Below are 24,120 nucleotides of genomic sequence, written 5' to 3'. Positions count from 1 at the left end.
TTTAATCAAAGTTCGCCTAAAACTATTGAACAAAACCCCTTCTTCATGAGCTCATGGCAGTATTTGTGATGCAAACACACACGGTTCTGACGCAAATGCACAAAGAGCGAGGAAATTACAGTCTAAACTGCAGCTGAAACCCACTCGGTGTACCTCAGGGTTCAATACATGGCCCCCTCCTCTTCTTCATAAGCACTCTCTGAACCAGTTATTTACTTAATTATTTCATCTTCCTCAACACTTTGTATTCTAGCACTTACACTGCTGCGTTTAAGTGAGTGAATGTGCACTTGTAGAGTACTTCTTACCTATTAATAAAATATACTAGGACTCAATATGGCATAAAAGTTAGAATTTGGCATAAAGTTACTATTTACACAATAGAAAGAGTAAAAAACTACTAAAGATGAACTTAAGTCCTACTTAAGTGGGTTGAAAATGCACTCTTAATGACATTATATGTTAAAGTAACAGTGGATCATCACCTTTTAATCAAAATTGTCCTAAAACTATTGAACAAAACCCCTTCTACATGAGCTCATGGCAGTATTTGTGATGCAAACACACACGGTTCTGACGCAAATGCACAAAGAGCGAGGAAATTACAGCCTGAATTACATAAGAAACCCACTCGGTGTACCTCAGGGTTCAATACATGCTCCTTCTCCTCTTCATATGCACTGTCTGGGACCGGTTATTTTACAATGAAATGTGCCAAAAGCCACGATTGAATGTTTGAAAACAGATTCAGCTTGGGTCAGCCAAAATCGAAAGACAAGATCCAAAACGCAGTAGTAAATCTCTGTTCAAATGGAGAAAATTGCATGTACTGCATCACAATGTTCAATGTCCTGACCTGAGCTGCCCCACATAGAACCTGATACAACGTCTACCGTCCTGTCATAATAAAAGCCAAAACCGACACAAAAAGAGGACTTGTCATGATCATAATAGAAAATCTATTTCTGCATCCATACATCTCTGACATGACTCAAATCACTGATTAATAAAGTCATCTGGAATGGCAAAGAAAGCCTTCTTGCAGGACTCCCAGAGTTCATCAAGAGTCTTTGTGTTCATCTTCAACGCCTCCTCCTTCATCTTACTCCAAACATGCTCAATAATGTTCATGTCTGGTGACTGGGCTGGCCAATCCTGTAGCACCTTGACCTTCTTTGCTTTCAGGAGCTTTGATGTGGAGGCTGAAGTATGAGAAGGAGTGCTATCCTGCTGGAGAATTCGCCCTCTCCTGTGGTTTGTAATGTAATGGGCAGCACAAATGTCTTGATACCTCAGGCTGTTGATGTTGATCATCCACTCTGCAGATCTCTCGCACACCCCATACTGAATGTTACCCCAAACCGTGATTATTCCTTCACCAAACTTGACTGATTTCTGTGAGAATCTTGGGTCCATGTGGGTTCCAGTAGATCAACATTTCATCCAAATGATCAACTAGAAGTCAAGTTATTAGACTTTTGTCAGGTAGTGTATATATATGTATATATAGCTAATCTAACAAACACTTAAGATCAGTCCATAAATGAGTACACCTAAATGTATATGTTACGTAAATGTTTTTAATTAAAATAAAAAAGAGGAAAAATCAAGAAAAACAAAAAATATATAAAATTTTAATAATTTTGACTTATTTTTGCATAATTTTTCTTGGATTTAAATGCACTTCTAAAAGATGTTTGGTGACTAAAATGTTATTTAATAATATATATATATATATATATATATATATATATATATATATATATATATATATATATATATATATATATATATATATATATCTGTTTAATGAATATGTTTTGTTTAAATATATTACACCCCATATATGACCTATATTCACTGAGAATTGGATAAAACTATTCAGTTCCTAATTGAGTGTACTATAAATATGCAGACATTTTTGCAATGTTTCGAAATACATGTTGCATATATGGCTTATTTTATATATGTGAAATCCAAATATGAACTTGTACGTCATCTATGTAACCTGCATATATTGCCATAATATCAGATTTCTATAGGGCGCCGACATGCTGTGCTGTGATCTGAAAAGGGACGTTCAAAATCATACAAAATTATATTTATATAATGAGCCATCTGGAGAAATGAATCTCCATGTCTTTCAATTTCATTTCTGCGTCATGGTTTGTGAAAGCACATTATCTAGAATAACCAGAAAATGAGATTTTGCAGCATTAGACCGATGAATCACTGATTATGAGATTATTTATACATGCATGATATTTACTGAGTATACATTGCTAATATGGATGCCAAGAGAATCTATAATATCTCAAAATATCAACATTGCTATCAAGGATGTGTCAAATCGCATTTTGTGAAGCCATAACAGCAATTTCCAAAGTCTTGGCGTCATTTTCATCATAAATTTCATGACTCTGCAGAATCCTAGTATCAGCTGACACATGTTAAAAGAATAACTGATCTGAAGTCTGTTTCCTATTGTAGGTTTCAATAAACTAATGCTATAAAACAATCTCAGCTTTTATTATATAAAATAAACAGCTAAACTGACTCCTGTGTTCTAATCTGGAGATTTCGTGATCTCTGGGGGTTTGCTCATAGAAATTTGCAAAACACATCACAGTGAATCATGCAGCTCGAAACTGGCCCTAATTATCAGCTTTACATATTCAAATGACTGTACCTGATGCTCTGCACGTATGTCCCTTTGACTAGGCAAACATTTAGCAAAGGAGTGTAGCCAGCTGTTTACACTTCAATAAGTTTATTATCGCTCATATTAAATTCTACAATCGTATCGTCAGTGGAAAGTGCATCACTTATAATGAAAAATAGGCTTAAACGGTTTGAATCCTAGCTGAACATCTTTGCATATTTCCCCCATCCGTGTTGGTGTGTGTTTCCTTTATCTTTACCCTCAGGCCAGCGATATGCAGGATATACTTATAAATGTTAGCCTTGTGATGGCCTGGAAATGTGTCCGAGATAGTAGGGTGTTTGGGCAGTTATATCATAATATTCTGTGATATTTATTGTGATAATAATAATATTATTGATGATTATTTATATTTATTACTCGGCTGTCTGGTAATACTTAATTCTGATTGGTCAGTTGTGAAATTCCAAGGTATGTTATTGGCGGATAACACCTGCTAAATAACGCAGACTCATCCGGTAACCGAGAATCATTTTGACCACCAGTGAATATGTTTACATCCATATACTTACATCCACATACATTTGTTTCTGCTTGTCTGTAGTTTTTCACTGTTTGGCGCCATCTTGTGTCTGAATAATGCTCAGGTTAGTGTATACTCCATCAGCTGTTTTAGTTTCTGTCAGCTTTGTTGTCTTTAACTCTTTAGCGCCATCTAGTGTCTGAATAATGCGCAGGTTAGTGTATACTCCATCAGCTGTTTTAGTTTCTGTCAGCTTTGTGTTTTTGACTGTTTGGCGCCATCTTGTGTCTGAATAATGCGCAGATAAGTGTATACTCCATCAGCTGTTTTCATGTCAGCTTTGTGTTTTTAACTCTTTAGCGCCATCTTGTGTCTGAATAATAAACAGGTTAGTGTATACTCCCTCAACAAACATCAAACCCTCATCAAATCAAAGATGGCGCTCCTTGGCATGGCAGAAATATGAACAGTGTCCTGAGTCATACCTGGGTGCCGCGGACAGCTGCCGACTTGCAGCGCCGGTGTGCGTACCCCGATAGAAATCTATGTTTAGAATTCTAAATGCATGTCGCTGCGTGGTGCGGCACCTCGCCGAACGGCACATCCGGTGTGTGACCCCCTTCTATCAAACATATCTGGAGCCAACTATTCAAGGGCTTCAGGATTACTAGAAAGCTACACACAGATTTTGAGTTTGATCAGCATTATGGCACTCACACAGACAAGTGGTACAAAGGCTGAGATGACTATTTTTGTGAGTTTTGTGTCCAGATCTGTTTCTGCAGGGCCACTGTTCTGTAGAGTCTAGCTCGGGGATTGACGAACTCGGTCCTGAGTTTAGCTCCAACACTAATCAAAACATTGATTGGCATGTTCAGGTGTGTTTGATCAGTGTTGGAGTAAACCTCTACAGGGACAGCATCCCTCCGGGACAGAGTTCGCCCATCCCTGGTCTAACTCTAACCAACACAGCTGCTGCAATCAGTGCATTCAGACTCAGTAGAAACTCCCAGGCAAGTTCGTTAGATCTGGTTGGAAATAAACTCAGCAGTACAGTGGCTCTCCAGGAGCAGGATTAGACACTATCAAGACTTAACAGTTTACTAAAATATCCACAGAAGTAAACTCTTGCAGATAAATATTTACATACATCTCCAATATACAAATAATCCCTAGAGAACTTCCGGTTGCGGAATCGCAAATGTTTTTCTCAACAATTCCCATTCACAGCTTCGTTTCACCCAAGTCGAGAGTCCAAAGTTCAGACATATTAGACTAAGTGGCCTGCAAATGATCAACCTCACTGTCAAGCATGCCCAGCTGTAGATGTACATGACCACAGATGACGTACAGCAAGAACAAACATGGTGTGCACAAAAGTCAATAATGGACTTGAACGCGTTCTGGAAGCAGGTGGTGTGTTTCTGAACTCTCCCTGAAATTGCATCAGAGTTATTGAACAGGCAAACACATCCCACAGGTGAGCCCTGTTGTGTATGGGGGAAATTATCACTCTCCATTCAATCAACTGATTTAAGGCTAACCTCATAGATTGACCTTTCATGGCATCCTGAAATTCAAACTATTGTTTTTGAGTCATTTGCCCCTAATTATGCCCCATGGCAGGACTTTATGATACAAACCCTACTGAAAAAAACAGCTTAAACCAGCTTAGGCTGGTTGGCTGGTTTTAGCTGGCCAACCAGCCTGGTTTTAGAGGGGTTTTGGCCATTTCCAGGCTGGTTTCCAGCTATTTCCAGTCTGGTCTTAGCTGGTCAGGCTGGGAGATGACCAGCTAAAACTAGCTTGACCAGCCTAGCCAGGCTGTGAGCCCAGCCAAAACCAGCTATGTCCAGCTTAAACCAGGCTGGTCAGGCTGGTTTTAGTTGGTCATTTTCCAGCCTGACCAGCTAAGACCAGACTGGAAATAGCTGGAAACCAGCCTGGAAATGGCCAAAACCCCTCTAAAACCAGGCTGGTCAACCAGCTAAAACCAGCCAACCAGCCTAGTCTGGTTTAAGCTGTATTTTTCAGCAGGGAACATACATGGCTCTGACTCAAATTCACAAAGAGTGAGGAAATCACAGTCTAAATTACATAGAAACCCACTCGGGGTACCTCAGGGTTCAGTCCATGGCCACCCTCCTCTTCTTCCTTTGCACTCTCTGGGACCAATATAAAAAAATCCACATTCAGCAGTGGATTTTAGAATCAAAGGAGTCTATACTAATGTGTTTCTGGTTGTAAGAGTGTCTCTGAGCAGGGCGGAGATGGTAATCTATTTTGGGTTGATAGACTTTGTCATTGCCCGTCAGGCTATACTAAGGGAAAAGCTTTGCTTATTGTCAAATGTTTGTGAACCCTGTGTGGAATGGAGGAGGAAATGAATGCAACAGTGTAGTAGCTACTATCCACAAACCCCAAGAGGCACAAACATCCACACCCCACACCCCACCCCCCACCCCCCAACATGGCCTTCCTCTGACCAGCCAAAACCACTGACCTGCCTGGGAGCGTGAGCTGGATTTGGCCCAGGGTCACAATAGAAAGACCGCAGCTCCACCCTGGACACTGCACACACACATACACGCATACATTCACACACACACACACACAATTGTACAACTTAATGGGGACGTCCTATAGCTGCAATGATGTGGATTGTCTTCATGGAGACCAAAAAATATCCCAGTAAGGTCAAAATGTACTTGTTTTGCTATACTTGTGGGGACCTACAATGTAAAAATACAAGGTACACACATGCTTTTGTACAGCTATATTAATGGGGACGTCCTATAGCTGTAATTATGTTAATTTTGCTCATGGAGACACAAAAAATCCCAGCAAGGTCGAAATTTACTAGTTTACAAGGTACACGCACACACACACACACACTTGTACAACTATCTTTATGGGGACGTCCTACAGCTGTAATGAAGTTCCTAATAGACAGACTGTATATTGTATCTCTAAACCCATATATCCAACCCTCACGAAAAACAATCTGCATTTTCACCTTAAATACTTAATTCTGTGTGATTTACGAGCCATTTTCGTCATGGAGACCAAAAATAATAAATAAATATCCCAGTATGGTTGAAATTGACTGATTTTGCTATACTTGTGGGGACCTACAATGTAAAAATACAAAGTACACACACACACACTTGTAAAGCTATCTTAATGGGGACGTCCATAGTTGTAATGATGTTGATTTTCTTCATGGGGACCAAAAAATATCCCAGCAAGGTACACACACACACACACACACACACAAACACACACACACACACAAACGTGTACAGCTATCTTTATGGGATGTCCCATACCTGTAATGATGTAGATTTTCTTCGTGGAGACCTAAAACTCCCAGCAAGGTCGTAATTTACTGGTTTTGCTATACTTGTGGGGACCTACAATGTAAAAAATACAAGGTGCACACGCACACACACACTTATACAACTATTTTTATGGGGATGTCTCATAGCTATCATGCTTCTACAGTACATACTGTATATCATATCCCTTTACCCCAACCCTACCCCTAAACCCAATCTTTACAGAAAACAATCTGTATTTTATAAAGATTTTATTCTGTCTGATTTATGAGCCATTACCTTCATGAAGACCAAAACATTTCCCAGCATGGTCGAAATTTACTAGTTTTGCTATACTTGTGGGGACCTACAATGTAAAAAAAAAAAATACAAGGTACACACACTTGTACAACTTCCTTTATGGGGACATCCCATAGCTGTAAAGACGTTTCTCCAGTACAGACTGTATATTGTATCCCCTTACTCCAACCCTACCCATTTTCTACATGGGGACAAAAAATATCCCAGCAAGGTCGAAATTGACAGGTTTTGCTATACTTGTGGGGACATACAATGTAAAAAATACACACACACTAGCTTCAGAGAAACCTCACCCACTTCCATCTATACAGTCTGTGTTTACATGCTAACAATCGTCCTTTTTTCAGGTCAAACCACACAGAGACCACTGTTTGTTTATTAAAGGAATAGTGAAACACGATCTCGAAATCTTTGACTTTCACACTGATAACAACTACGCAGTCTGCGGGAAATAAAAAAACAAAAGAGACCAGACAGAAGGATGGCAGACGAGCTAGACTGAATGAAACTGAGGAGAACCACCGGGAATAAATAAAAAAAACATGATGTGAACATGGGAATAAATAAGTTAAATGATGTTGTCATATAAAGATGTATGTTTAGCTTAAAAGTAAGCATTAATTCATTACAAAAACAGGCATGAGATTGCATAAATCCATATATTTATATATACGTTATATATATATATATATATATATATATATATATATATATATATATATATATATATATATATATATATATATATATATATATATATATATGTAATATAAATAATATTTATATATTATTATATTATATTACTAAATATTCATATATTATTCATTAATATTATATATGAATTTTATTCTTGTTTTTATTTGATAAATATTATATAATAGTATTAAATATTGGCGCAGTGGGTAGCACAATCGCCTCACAGCAAGAAGTTCGCTGGTTCGAGCCTCTGCTGGGTCAGTTGGCATTTCTGTGTGGAGTTTGCATGTTCTCCCCGTGTTGCCGTGGATTTCCCCCACAAGTCCAAAGACATGCGATATATGTGAATTGGGTAAGCTAAATTGTCTGTAGTGTATGAGTTTGAATGAGTGTGTATGGATGTTTCCCAGTGATGGGTTGCAGCTGGAAGGGCATCCGCTGCATAAAACATATGCTGGATAAGTTGGCAGTTCCATCCGATGTGCCGACCGGGGATTAATAAAGGGACTAAGCCGAAAAGAAAATGAATGTATGAATAGTATTATATTACAATATTAAATATTCATATCTTATTCATTAACATTATATATTAATTTCATTCTTGTTTTATTTGATATATATTATATAATAGTATTGTATTTTAATTAATTATATAATTATATTATATTATAATATTTTATTATATAATATCATATATTAGCTTAAAATGTTTTCACAGCATGGCTAAAAATGTACAAGCTGTAAAACAAGATGTTTTATAAAAGCATTATGTATTTAATGAAATTGCATTGTAACTGTAAAATGGTAAAAATGGTATAAGTTTTATGATTTCAATAAATTACAGCTAATGTAATTAATGAATCATTTCTGTAATTGAATAATTTCAATTATTGAATAATTTAATTCATGTAGTAAAATGTAGTCCAAACTAATAAAAAAATAAAATTAAAAAAGAGTGTAAAACAATGAATCAAGTTTTAATGATAATAATTTCAATTCAATTCAGTTCAATTCACCTTTATTTGTATAGCGCTTATACAATGTAGATTGTGTCAAAGCAGCTTCACATAAAAGATCATAGTAAATAGGAACAGTGTAGTTCAGTTTGTAGTGTTTCAGTTCAGTTCAGTTGAGCTCAGTTCAGTGTGGTTTAATAATCACTACTGATAGTCCAAATACTGAAGAGCAAATCCAACGATGCGCAGCAATAATGTTGAACAGTAGTGAATGTTGGCTAAAAAGTAATATATTATAATTTTAAGCCTATCTTACTCTTAAACAAATAGCATAACACATATTCACATTCATTCATTCAATCATATTCTTTTCAGCTTAGTCCCTTTATTAATCTGGGGTCACCACAACGGAATGAACCGCCAACTTATCCAGCACATGTTTTACGCAGCGGATGCCCTTCCAACAGCAACCCATCACTGGTAAACATCCATACACACTCATTCACATACACTACGGTCAACTTTAGCGTACCCAATTCACCTATACCACGTCTTTAGACTTGAGGGGGAAACCGGAGCACCAGGAGGAAACACACACAAACACAGAGAGAACGTGCAAACTCCACACAGAAATGCCAACCAACCCTGCCGAGGCTCGAACCAGCGACCTTCTTGCTGTGAGGTGATCGTGCTACCCACTGCGCCACCACGTCGCCACATATTCACATTAATTTCTATAAAAAGTATATAAGCAACACTTTTACCTACTACTGTACATAACATTTTAATATATTTCCTTTTCCCTAACACTAACTGTACTGTATTATTTCATACGACATTCATAGTAAACATATTTGGAATAGTATATTTTAAATGTACCAAATGACAATGCAAATACTAATATACATCGTCATCAAAATATGGGACAGAAATTATATTAATGAAGGTTTTCCTCAACTCATCATGGGTTTATCTATTTTTAACCAAACTAAACCATCGAAAGCTCTGCTGTAAATGTGTCCAAACAAATCGAGAGGACAAAGCGGGGGGGGGAAATCATTAATATATTACAATAATATATTACAATAGAAAAGAAGAGGAAAAAAATACTTCTGCAAAAACACTGAAGAGTCACGGGGGCAGCCGCAAGACCACAGCTATTTCCTCTGTGTGGATCCCGAGGATCTTGGTGATTATTAAGCACAGCTCCAGGATCAGTTGTTTTGCTGGTGTTTATTGGGCTGACTGTAAGATTTCTGTTCTGAGATCAGTGCGGACAGACAGGGGAAGTGTGATAACTGCACATCCATGAAAAACAATGAGAGGAAGCGGCTCTGTGTTCAGCCCGCGGCACCAAAAACCGAGTCCCGCAGACTCTTTGAAGATCCGCTTCGCAAACCAGCGCATCACATGACCTGCGCTGCCCACACAAGAGCTTTCTTTAGCAACATGAGCCTATTCAGAGCTCAGAATAAGCCAAATGGGTAGACTTTCACTTAATAAAGTCAGGCATTTCTAAACCAGTCACATTTTTGGAAATGTTTGGAGATGTGTACATCGCTTGAAAGCTGAATAAATAGGCTTTCCACTGTTGTGTGGTTTGATGTGTGGTTAAAGTTGTCTAAATGATGCTCTTATGCATGTTACTAATCAAAAATTTATTGAGTTTTGTTAGGAAATTTACTAAATATGACCATTATATGCAACACACGGTATAAGTCACAAACATCATATGGTTCTGTGGTGATCTGCGGTAATGTCAGGAACTTGTAGAAAATTCAGTAGTGGAAATTAGTGCCCTCGTGTGACGCTAAAATACCAATATTATATCAATACCAAGATATTGACGATAATATCTGTGATAAATTCAATTATCACTATAAAATTATTGGCCCGTGTGACACTAAAACATTAATATTAATATAAATAACAAGATATTGATGTTAATATCTGTGATAAATTCAATTATTGCTATATAATTGATGCCCTGTGTGACGCTAAAATATCAATATCAATATTAAAAACAAGATATTAGCGTTAATATTTGTGATAGATTCAATTATCACCATATAACTGGTGCCCTGTGTGAGGCTAAAATATCAATATTAACATAAATAACAAGATATTGGCGTTAATATCTGTGATAAATTCAATTATGGCTATATAATTGGTGCCTTGTGTGAGACTAAAACATTAACATTAATATAAATACCAAAATACTGCCCATAATATTCATAATAAATTTAATTATCACTATATAATTTGTGATCCGTGTGAAGCTAAAATATCAATATTAATATAAATAACAAGATATTGATGTTAATATATGTGATAAATTCAATTATCATTATATAGTTGGTGGCCCGTGTGAGGCTAAAATATTAAATTTTAACATAAATACCAACATATTGATGTTAATATCTGTGATAAATTCAATTATCACTATGTAATTGGTGCCGTGTGAGGCTAAAATATCAATATTAATATAAATACCATGATATTGATGATAATATTTGTGATAAATTCAATTATCACTTATAATTTGTGCCCCGTGTGAGGATAAAATATTAATATTATATTAATACCAATATATTGACGTTAATATTTGTGATAAATTCAATTATCGGTATGTAATTGGTGGCCCGTGTGAGACTAAAATATCAATATTAATATAAATTTAATTCATGACCCCATTTAAAACACATACCAGTCCATTACTCATAAATCCGCACGATTTGACCCCACTTTTAATGGTCTGGGACAAAAGCTGCATGACTAGTTACTAACCAAATTCCTTTGTCAAAAATTAAGAATAATAATAATTATTAATAAATAATAAAGTATGGAGAATAACAATAGTGGAAAAGGCTAACTCCACTATTAACAACAACAGTAATCATGACAATAGTAGTAATAATAGACAAATAATAGTAATAAAGTTCATAAAGGGGCAGAAGTTCATAACTGCGCAACACATATGCTGAATAATTTGGCGGTTCATCCCGCTGTGGCGACCCCTGATTAATAAAGGAAAAAGAAAATGAATGAATGAATAGTTTTTGTTTTTCTAGATGTTATGGTTCATGTGAATGAACACAGCCCAAAGCCGAGCCCCGATACAAACCACACACAAACCACAATATCTCACAGATTCCTCTGGGAGTCAGCCTGCTTTTACAGAGCGTTCATATACATCCAAATCAGAGAGTTCGACTGAGACTCCAGAATAAATTCCAGAGTAAATGTGCGCAAGTGACGTTTACCCACTTTCTTACGCAAGAAACAGCAGCTGACCTGCAGAGTCACAGTCAATTTCACCCAACACAAAAGCACTTCCCCGCGTGTAATTGGCTGCGAGCGAGAGCTTATGTAAGAGAGCAGTCATCTGTGCACAACTGCCCTGATATCTGCACTCATTCACACATCCGGCAGGCTTTTACATCAACCACTCACAACACAGGACTGATAGAATCACATACAATCACATACATCACATACAGTACTGTTAAAGTCAGAATTATTAGCCCTCCTAGATTATCAGCCCCCCTGTAGATTTTTCGACCCTAATTTCTGTTTAACAGGGAGATTTTTTTATCAGCACATTTTTGAACATTATAGTTTTTGTTTTTTTATTTTTATAGGGGTTTTCACCTTTATTGATAGGACAGTGGAGATTTACAGACAGGAAAGTATTGGGAGCAGAGAGAAGGGAAGGATCAGCAAAGGACCTTGAGCCGGGAATCGAACTCGGGTCGCTGCGAGCACCTGGGTGCTATATGTTGACGCACTAACCACTAGGCTATTAGTTTTAACAACTCATTTCTTATTTACAGGGATGTCCAGATCCGATCATGTGATCAGAAATCAGGCCCAATTACACGGTTTCAGACTCAATCGGAAATCAGATATTACCTCCCGATCAGGACTCGAAAAAAAATAAAATAAAATAAAATAAATATATATATATACACACAGTGTTGTGCAAGCTACTTGAAAATGTAGTGGCTAAGCTATTAGCTACACTACTTAAAATGTAGCTTAAATACACTAAAAGCTACACCCTGGGAAATGTAGCAAGCTAAGCTAAAAGCTACTTTGCAAAAGCAGCTTAGTTACATTTACGCTATTTTTGCTAATTTTTTTTAATCGAAGCAACTTAAATTATCAGTCATATATTAGTGATCACTAAAACTGTCAGTGAATCATATGAGGCAGAATAGTTCAGTTCAGTTATTTACTGTAAATAATATTGTACCAAACAGACACAAGTTATAGTATATAACAGCAAAAACTAAAAATACAATAAAACCAGGTGTTACGCATTTAAAATACTACAGTAACGTATCCCTGATGAAAAATCCAGCTTAAACCAGCCTAGGCCTAGGGGTTTTGGCCATTTCCAGCCTGGTCTTTGCTGGTCAGGCTGGAAAATGACCAGCTAAATCCAGTTAAAACCAACTTGACCAGCCTGGTTTAAGCTGGACATAGCTGGTTTTGGCTGGGCTCCCAGCCTGTCTAGGCTGGTCAAGCTGGTTTTAGCTGGTCATCACCCAGCCTGACAAGCTACGACCAGGCTGAAAATGGCTGTAAACCAGCCTGGAAATGGCCAAAACCCCTCTAAAAACCAGGCTGGTCAACCAGCTAAAACCAGCCAACCAGCCTAGGCTGGTTTAAGCTGTTTTTTCAGCAGGGATAGTAAAGGGAAATATTCACCAATAAGCATTAAATTACACTAACGTACATATTGTAGGATCATTAATAACTATCATGAATGAATAGTAATTACTGTAGTATACTTTAGCCTTTACTACAGTAAACTATATATATATATATATATATATATATATATATAACTCCTCTTCCTCAGTCATCTTTCCATCAAGCAAGTTTCTCGTGTCAGCCCAATGATTGATTTGCGACGTCACCGTCCAGAGTGAGAGGTGGCAGTAGCGCACCAAAAAGTTTGTTGTCGACCATCGTAAAACAGGAAGAAGAAGACATCATCATTCTCACCATCATATGGATTTACCTTCATCGGTTAGACACGGGCCTCACAGCTCCGTGAATGTTAGTGCTGTGACGTATTGATCTGCAATCGGTAAATGTAGCTTGTGTGGACGCCACTGCACTACTTCACTAAAAAAAGAGCTTCGCTACTGAAAAGCTATTGGATTTATAAAATAGCGACGCTACCGTCACGCTACTGAGAAATGTAGTTAACCCCATAGCCAGGAGAGGGGTCTGGATGCAGACCTGGTGCAGATGCAATCTGGGCTGCATCCAATCCCTGCCGAAAAAAACAGCTTAAACCAGCCTAGGCTGGTTGGCTGGTTTTAGCTGGTCGACCAGCCTGGTTTTAGAGGGGTTTTGGCCATTTCCAGGCTGGTTTCCAGCCATTTCCAGCCTGGTCTTAGCTGGTCAGGCTGGAAAATGACCTGCTAAAACCAGCTAAAACCACCTTGACCAGCCTGGTTTAAGCTGGACATAGCTGGTTTTGGCTGGGCTCCCAGCCTGGTTCGGCTGGTCAAGCTGGATTTAGGTGGTCATCTTCCAGCCTGACCAGCTAAGACCAGGCTGGAAATGGCTGGAAACCAGCCTGGAAATGGCCAAAACCCCTCTAAAACCAGGCTGGTCAACCAGCTAAAACCAGCCAACCAGCCTAGGCTGGTTTAAGCAGTTTTTTTTCAGCAGGGATGCTTTTTAATGGGCTCACCTAACCCCACCCCTAACCCTACCCCTCACAGTGACATCACTAGCTCCATTTGAGTGCATTGTGTCTGACATTGCATTGCTGAGTGATGCAATCTCAGCTTGCATCATAACGGCTGCATTTAGATACAATTGAAAGCCAGCACCCTGACGTGGACGCACTGAGGCGCTGTTTTTCCACATGTCAGTGTTTATGAATAGATTACACCAAAAAGAACATGAGTAATCTTGAAATAACTGTACATTAGATTAAAGCTACAACCCTTAAGCACTAAATGCAGCGGATGCCCTTCCGGCAGCAACCCAGTACTGTAAAACACCCATACACACTCATTCCCACACACACACTCATACACTACAGCCAATTTAGTGCCTCCTATTCCACTAAAGCACATGTGTTTGGACAGAGGGGGACCCAGAGGAAACACACGCCAACACGGGGAGAACATGCAAACTCCGCACAGAAATGCTAACTGACCCAGCCGGGACTTGAACCAGTGACCTTCTTGATATAAGGCCACAGTGCTAACCACTGAGCCACCGCCATAATCACACACAAATAAATGACATTTTATTTTGGTGTACGTTCACTCTTAGGAAGATTTCTATGCCAATTTTATAAATCAGACCCCTTGATTCGCGCTCTCAGACCACAATGCCAAAAGAGCATTGTGGGTAATTTGGCTATGCAGATGACATGCTAATGAAAATCGGGTTTAAGCTGTAAACAACAGCGTGACCATGGGGAGCCCAGCTGTTCTGGAGTCTGGCCTTAAGTAATGTGCAAATCATTATCATGGCAGCAGTTCACACAGAAAGCAGAGCCGTGCACGAGTGAGAGGAAAACCCTTCCTTCAGACAGCGATCAGGTGAACAGCTTTAACACTGGTAATAATAAGACGTGAAGGGTGTGAAAGTGTGTGCTAATGCTGTTTACTCTGGAGCAAGGCTGAATGGAGCTGTTTGTCTAGTGTGAGAACCAACTCTTCCTCGTCCTCCACACACACACACACACATGTACAGCTATCTTTATGGGGTCTTCTCATACACATAAGGATTTTTATACTTTACATACTGTATATTATCTCCTTCTACCTCTAAACATAACCCTCACAGCATACAATCTGTACTATTGGGAATGCAAGGCACACACACACACACACAAACTCTGCATCTGATTCTGAAAAGATTAAAGGGCCTAACACTGAACTTTGTAGCATTCATTCATTTTATATTCAGCTTAGTCCCTCTATTAATCAGGGGCCGCCACAGCGGAATGAACCGCCAACTTATCCAGCACATGTTTTACACAGCGGATGCACTTCCAGCTGCAACCCATCACTGGGAAACACCCATACACACAGTGGCGGTTCTAGACCAGAATAACTTTTAGGGCGCACTCTATAACATGTCTCGCAAACTACTTAAACAATTATTCAGTCATTTTTTCATGCATCACTCTTCATAAACAAGCTAATTAAATAAAATCACTCAAAATAATCTTCCATGTAAACTTTAACACAGTGTTTCCCAACCCTGTTCCTGAAGGCACACCAGCAATACACATTTTCAACCTCTCTCTAATTAAACACACCTGAATCAACTCATCAGGACATCAGAAGAGACTCCAAAACATGAAATCAATGGTTCAGATAAGGGAGACATCCAAAATATGTAGTTGCTGTACCTCCAGGAACAGGGTTGGGAAACACTGCTTTAACAGATGCGGTTGAAGACGAATTTAATTTGCCCTCTCGTTAATTTAAAATGATGTTTCCCAAGTGAACTTTACAAACCAAGGAGATTTTCACAGTATTTCCTATCACACAAAAATAATTCTGGAGTCGTAAGTCTTATTTCTTATAGTTTGTCTTGAATAAAAGCAGTTTTTAATTTAACAAGACACAAATTTAAGGACAGCATTATTAACCTCATTAAGAAATATTTAGATTTTTTGATTGTCTACAGCAGTGGTTCTTAACAGGGCTTTACATTAACACCCGCCAACCGCGGGTAGATTTCAGCGGTGGCGGGTAAGACACACACTCCCATAGCCACTTTGGCTGGTTGAAAAAAAATTTCCTAGATAATAATTCTTATAAGTAATGTTCGACAATAAGGATGGTCCAATATGCTCGCAATGGCGATCCGCACAGAAACGTCGGTTGTCTTGGTAAGGACTAGAACCAGTGACGTTCTTGCTGTGAGGCAACAATGCTCACCACTGAGCCACCGTGCCACCCATCTAGGTAAGGAAACGAAGTTGGCTGTGATATGGAACTTAGGGTATTTATAGTGGCTTAGGAATCGTCTGATTGCTGAATCATAAATTGGATAATGCAGGACCAGCCGTAAGCAATCATAAGCACGTGATCCTCTCCAAATTAGTTTATAAATAAACTTCACCTATTGTATGAGTGTGTGTGTGTGTGTGTGTGTGTGTGAACGAGTATGTATGGGTGTTACCCAGTGATGGGTTGCTGCTGGAAGGGCATCCGCTGTGTAAAACATATGCTGGATAAGTTGGCGGTTCATTCCACAGTGGCGACCCCTGATTAATAAAGGGACTAAGCTGAAGACAAATGAATGCATGAATGAATGTGGGTTGTGAAATAAAGTGATAATGAAGTCTACACTGTAAAAAATGCTGAGTTTCACGCAATTCTTTCATGTTGACCCAACACAAATTGATTAAGCTAATTCAATCGTTTTAGCAAATTTAAGATTGAAAATACAATTAAGCTGTCCGACCAAAAAACCTCAAGAATTGTGTTGATTCAGCTTATTTTAAATAAGCAGATATATTTATTTAGTTGTCACAAACCTTTCTGAGTTTCTTTTTTTTTTTGTTGTTGAACACAATAGAAGATATTTTGAAAAATGTTGCAAACCGGTAACCATTGACTTCCATAATATTTGTTTTTCCCACACTCTCAGAAATAAAGGTACGCGAACTGTCACTGGGGTGGTACCTTTTCAAAAGGTACACGTTTGTACCTGAAGGGTCCATATTGGTGCCTCAAAAGTATTAATAGTACCTAAAAATTTTAAGAGGAACACTTTTGTACTTTTTAGGTACTAATATGTACCTTTGAGGTATTAATATGGAAGATTTCAAGAAGGTACCACCCCAGTGACAGCTCGCGTACCTTTATTTCTGAGAGTGCACTATGGAAGTCAACAATTACTAACATTCTTCGAAATAACTTCTTTTGTGTTCAACAGAAGAAATTAATAAAGGTTTGAAACCACTTGAGGGAGAGTAAAAACTGTAAAGTGAGTAAACCCATTGCTTTAACATTATTAAGTAAATTAATGATGTGCGTAATTCTTAAAAATTAACTTAAGTGAACTTAACAGTTCTAAGATACAACATAATTATTTACATTTATGAAGATCAACTTGTCACTTTAAAGGCAATGGATTGACTCACTTCTTTAAAGTAATCGCTTTTTACAGTGTAAAGAGAGAGTAAAGCTTCAGTTTTGGGTGAACTATCCCTAGTATGATTCAGAAATAATATTTATTATCCACTGACAAAAGTGAAAATATTTATTCAAAGTACATTTTATATTGGATTAAGAGATTAATTATGGTTTACGGTTGTTCAATTTGCCTTAGTCTATATTCATTCATTCATTCATTTTCTTTTCAGCTTAGTCCCTTTATTAATCTGGGGTCGCCACAGCGGAATGAACCGCCAACTCATCCAGCATTTGTTTTATGCAGCGGATGCCCTTCCAGCTGCAACCCATCACTGGGAAACACCCATACACACTTATTCACACACAAATACACTACGGACAATTTAGCCTACCCAGTTCACCTGTACCGCATGTCTTTAGACTGTGGGCCCTTAGTCTATATAGTAAACAATATTGTTTACCCTGTGTGAATGTAATTTTACTTGACCATCATAGATTTTTTAATATAGATGAAAAACTAGATCCAGTCAATTTATACATTGAGGAAAAACTACATATTTTAGTACAGTAATTTTAAAAAGTTGGTTCGAAGTATAATTGTTTTCAGTGTGTTTCAGTAAATAAAGTGCTAATCAAGCTTATATAGCCTGAGAAAACATACCACAGTACTTCATTCATTTTCCTTCAACTTAGTCCCTTTATTAATCTGGGATCGCCACAGTGGAATGAACCGCCAACTTATCCAGCATATGTTTTACACAGTAAATGCCCTTCCAGCTGCAACCCATCACTGGGAAACACTCACACCACTACAGTACTTCTATAGTAAAAAAATTAATAATAATAATAATAGTATCTCGCATATCTGACCGTGTCTGAGCTGACGGATGTCCGGTGTTTCTCCAGCGCGGGGATGAACACCGGGATGATCTCTCCGTTCCTCTCGGGCACCGGCGGCGGCGTGTCCTCCCGCTCCGTGTCCTCCCTTCCGATCTCCGGTTCATCCTCAGCCACCGGGATTCCCTCCGTGACGAACTCTTCATCGCACCGCAGCTCGTGTTTTCTCAGTAGCTGATCGGTGTCCACATCCACCACTATGAGCTCCAGGCTCCCGGTGCTCTCCCGGATCCGCGCCACGACCTGCTGGTGGCTGTCGGCCTCCACCCGAGCTCCGTTCACGAACACCAGCCGGTCTCCAGCGCGCAAACCGGACATCTCAGCTGGGGATTCGGGCTCCACCAGGCGGATGAACTGCCCGGTTTTGCCCTTCTCCCCGTGCAGGTGGAAACCGTAGCCGGTGTCGCCCTTCTCCAGGACGCAGAGCCGAGGGCGCAGAGATTTGCTGGGCATCACGCGGGTCACCTGTTGGTTTCTTGAACGCAATAAATAGTAATAATAATAAAAATACACCGGATGATGGAGAGTTCTGCTCACGGGTGCAGCATGTTAGCCCGCTCTGCCTCGGGAAAGGGTGATAAAGTAAAGTGTGGAGGGAAAGTTGTGCTGCTGGAGAGTTGATCATCCAGAACTGACTCCTCCTTTAAAGATCCTCCTCCTCCTGCCGCTGCTACGAAACTCTTTGTTTGTTTGTTTGTTTGTTTGTTTGTTTGTTTGTTTGTTTGTTTAGTAGTCAAATGTGCAGACTAAATTTCCTCACCTGGGATAATAAAGTTTCACCTTACCTTATACCTTACCCACCATCAGAAAGAATTAAAAACTTTACCTTACCTTAAACTGGGGAACTTTAAACTTTTTTAATGTAGTTTGTAATAATTATAAGCATTATTGTAATAAACATTGTAATAAATAAACATATTTATTTATTTGTTTGTTTGTTTTGTTTGTTTGTTTATCGCAGGTGTAAACAACACTTCTCAATAATTAATCGCAACATTGGATGACGTTGTGAACTCAAAAATAATACAGAAAGACAATGAAAATTAAATTAAATTACAATGATGATGATGATGATGATGATAATAATAATAATAATAATAATAATAAATATGAATTAATAAAACTAATTACAGAGGCAAAATATTCCATTTGTAATTACACATTTTCAGTTCCACAGTTATTATAGCAAACATTTTGTAATTAAGTAACACACACACACACACAAACACACACCGGGGAAACTTCTGCACTTTATTTATTTGTTTGCTTGTTTACTTGTTTGTTTACTTGTACTTATTTATTTAACTCAAATAATACAGAAAGACAATGAGAATTTAATTAAATTACAATAATAATAATAATAATAATATGAATTAATAAAACTAATTACAGAGGCAAAATATTCCGTTTTTAATGATACATATTCAGCTTCACAACTGTTCAAACAATACTTAAATCAATAATTAATCGTAACATTGGATGACGTTGTGAATACAAAAGTAATACAGAAAGACAACGAGAATTAAATTAAATGACAATATTATTAATAATAAAGAATTAATAAAACTAATTACAAAGTCAAAATATTCAGTTTTTAATTACACATTTTCAGTTTCACACAGTTTTCAGTGGAAATTTTTGCACTTTATTTATTTGTTGCTTTGTGTATTTGTTTGTTTATCACAGGTGTAAACACTACTTTTTAATATTTACTCATAACATTGGATGACGTTGTTAACTCAAAAATAATACAGAAAGACAACGAAAATTAAATGATGATAATAATAATAATAATAATAATAATAATAATAATAATAATAATAATAATACACCAGGGAAATTTCTGCTCTTTTTATTTATTTATTTGTTTGTTTAGCGCAGATGTAAAAATATTGTTAAATAATTAATCGTCATGTTGACAATGACAACGTGAACACAAAAGTAACACAGATTTTAAAAATTAATTTAATTTAGTTAAACAACAACAATAATAATGACTTAATAAAACTAACAACAGAGGCAAAATAGTCTAATTGTTAATCAAATTTTCACAATTTCACACTTTTTTTTAAGTAAACATTTTGTAATGTAATGGAACTGCACTTTTTATTTATGTATGTTTCATTATTTATCTTAAATATAATCAAAACATTTACAATACAATGAATCGTAACATTGGATGGCGTTGTGAACAAGAATAGAAAAAGCCTACAGAAAGATAACGAAAATTGTGATAATAATTAATTAATAAAACTAATTACAGAGGCAAAATAATCAAATTAGTACTTACCTTTCTACAGTTTCACACTTTTATACTATGATTTCTGTAGATATTCTGAAGAATGTTGGAGAAAAGCAGCCATTGACATAGTAGCCTATCAAAAACACTATGTAAGTCAATGGCTGTTTTTTCCCCAGCGTTTGTGTTTTCAGCATTTTTAGGGTGAACTATCCCTTTAACCCCGAATGGGTTTGGAGGGATAGACCCCCTAATTAACGCTTGATCCCCCCTAAAAGACATCAAAACAAGATGTATGATTGGGGGGGGGGGGGGGGGGTCAGAGCTTTACTAATAAGAAATAGCTTTCTCTGAACTCTGATCTATATATTAAATATTAATAATTAAACGTGTATAATATAAATATACATCTGACCCCCTTTACCCCTCGCCCCTATAACAGTTCATACCACTGTGAATGCATAATCGCGCCAATCATTGCTAGGACAAATGTCATCCAACAGTCTGAAACTGGAAGTTCTAGAGCACCGATAGACATCTTAGTATTCACAAAACATATTTCTTATAATAAATAGGAATTTCTTATAATAAATAGGCGTTTACATCTGCATTTAGCCTAAAAAAAGAAAAAGTAGACATAATTTGTATAGTTTGACCAACAGTAACCTCAAAAAAGTCACTAAATATCCGTCAAAACACTGAAAATGTACACATTTTATTATTGAATTAGATTTAATTTGAATCCATTCATAAATTTGATTCACCTAAGTATGTATTACCAAACTACCGAAAAAGCTGACCCCCCCCTGATCGTCAATGTATAATTCGCACAAATCCTTTAACCAACCCAAATACCCCCACAGGTTGTTATAGTGTACGGTTTTAGATTATCGATGAGGGAAACAAACATAGGGTGAATATGAGTTAATAAATTACTATTAACATATTTAGCCTACGGGCGTAAAATCATGTCACGTGACTCGCGAAGACGTCACGAAACAAACATCGCGCCAAAAATCTTTCTTTCGCCAAGACCAAATAAACATTAACCTTTATTAATTTGGCAGATGATTTTATGCAAAACTGCTTGCAAAGATTGAACACAACACGACCATTGACTCATTCACACCAAGTTCTTCACATATTCACTTTATTCAAAAGTACAGGACACATATAAAGTTTTAAGGTAAGGCAACAATCAATCATTAAGCTCATTATTATTATTATTATTTATTAGTAACTCTCGGCGGGTAATATCGCCCCCCTGTGGCTTTAATTATCCATAAGTTATGAAACAATAAATAAATCCTCTCACAAAACGTGTGTGTATGTGGTTACAGTGGACGTTCATGGCACTTCGTGATCACGGTGAGGAAAGAAATGCGTTCAGATGACAAGAAATCAACATAATTTCACATTTCACATCAATCATACAGTGGCTGTGACAGGTATTTGACATGCTTCTACGCTAAAAAAGCAAAATGAAGCCAAGATTGTGTCATAATCAGGCTTGACTCGGTCAAGCTGTGCTATGATTGTTTTGTTTTCAAGTCAATATACACCGATTGTAAACATAATACCTAACAGAAGCTGAAATATAAAGACTCTCTATTAAAAAAACACTACAGACACACACAAGCTCACCGCCCGGTTAGAGCACATCTGCGTGGCGTATAATACTATATCACATAGATACTGTGTGTAGATAGAGGCTAAAACCATCAGAGAAACCCACATTGCACAAACAGACATACCAGAAATAATCAGACACACCTGTAGGTATATTTATACTGTACACACCTGGATTAATACAGTTTATAAAGCAGACATCTTAAGGCAAGCCATTTTGACATTTAATCTATAACCCATACTGGTAGTCTATTTTTATGTTACTAGTGCTTATTTTTTAGATACTAGTATCTTTTCCATTAAGTACTATACTTATTTATTAGATACTAGTGCCTTAAAAATATACTAGTGCTTACTCGGACACTGGTTCTTTTTAATAGACTAGTACCTATTAAATACATACTAGTACCTATGTATTAGATTCTAGTACTTATGTATTATATACTAGTACTTATGTATAAGATACTAGTACTTATGCATTAGAAACTAGTACTTGTATTAGATACTAGTACTTAATAAATAGATGATAGTACTTATTAAATAGATACTAGTACTTATGTATTAGATACTACTATCTATTTAATAGGTAGCAGTACTTATTCATTAGGTACTAATACCTATTAAATAGATACTAGTACTTATTTTAACAGTGACTAGTAACTATTCTGTTGTTACTAGTAATAAATAAATAAATAAAAATTTCATTGATTTCTATGGGATCTGTCATTGAGATATCAACTATTCAGTTTTGACTAGTATGTATTCCAGCTGGGACTAGTACATATATTTATGCACTAGTAGTTAATCATTAGGTACTACTACTTATTCACTAAATAGTTCCTGAATGATAGATACTAGCACTTATGCAGTAAATACTAGTACATTTCCTTCAGGTACTAGTACTTGTTCATTGGATACTAGTATCTATTTAATAGATACTAGTACTTATTAAATAGAAACTGGTAGATATATTCATTAGTACTAGTATTTATTTATTAGACACCAGTATCTTTTATAACTATTACTAGTAACAATTCTTATTTTACTAGTCAGCTTTGCTTTTTTTACTCGTCTTTTGTTATGACTAGTCCAAATGGAAGAGTAGAGTTCTGTTAAACATTATACTAGTAAAATAAAAGTTTTACTGGTAACAAATAAATGTAATAAATGTGCACTAGTATCTTTTAGATAAGTTTTAGTATCTTTTTCATAAGTACTAGTATCTAATTAATACGTACTATTATCTAATTAATAAGCACCATATCTGTCAAATAGATTCTAGTATCTAATGAATAAATACTAGTACCTAATGATTAACTACTAGTGCATAAACATATGCACTAGTCCCAGCTGGAATACATACTAGTCAAAACTGAATAGTTGATATCTCAATGACAGATCCCATAGAAATCAAGGGAATTTATTTATTTATTTATAACTAGTAACAACAGAATAGTTACTAGTCACTGTTAAAATAAGTACTAGTATCTAATACATTAGTAGTATGTATTTAATAAGTACTAGTATCTAATGAATAAGTACTAGTATCTATTTAGTAAGTACGAGTATCTAATGAATGAGTACTAGTACCTATTTAATAAGTACTAGTATCTAATGAATGAGTACTAGTACCTATTTAATAAGTACTAGTATCTAATGAATAAGTACTAGTATCTTATGAATAAGTACTAGTACCTATTTAATACGTACTAGTATCTAATGAATGAGTACTAGTATCTATTTAAT

At 36.8% G+C, this 24,120-nt stretch overlaps 1 protein-coding gene across 1 annotated transcript in view; it reads right to left on the bottom strand.

The window, feature by feature from the left end:
• nherf1b (NHERF family PDZ scaffold protein 1b) overlaps positions 1-19,122 on the bottom strand; it is a 47,721-nt gene extending 28,599 nt beyond the window's left edge. Inside the window, exon 1 of the mRNA XM_056454364.1 lies at positions 18,480-19,122. Coding sequence (XP_056310339.1) covers positions 18,480-18,959 — 480 coding nt within the window. The 5' untranslated portion in view covers positions 18,960-19,122. The remainder of the gene's footprint in view (positions 1-18,479) is intronic.
• Between the last annotated feature and the right edge of the window lie 4,998 nt (positions 19,123-24,120).

Source organism: Danio aesculapii, chromosome 3 (assembly GCF_903798145.1).
Source record: "Danio aesculapii chromosome 3, fDanAes4.1, whole genome shotgun sequence".
Lineage (NCBI taxonomy): Eukaryota > Metazoa > Chordata > Actinopteri > Cypriniformes > Danionidae > Danio > Danio aesculapii.
This window is presented reverse-complemented; position numbering and strand designations above follow the sequence as displayed.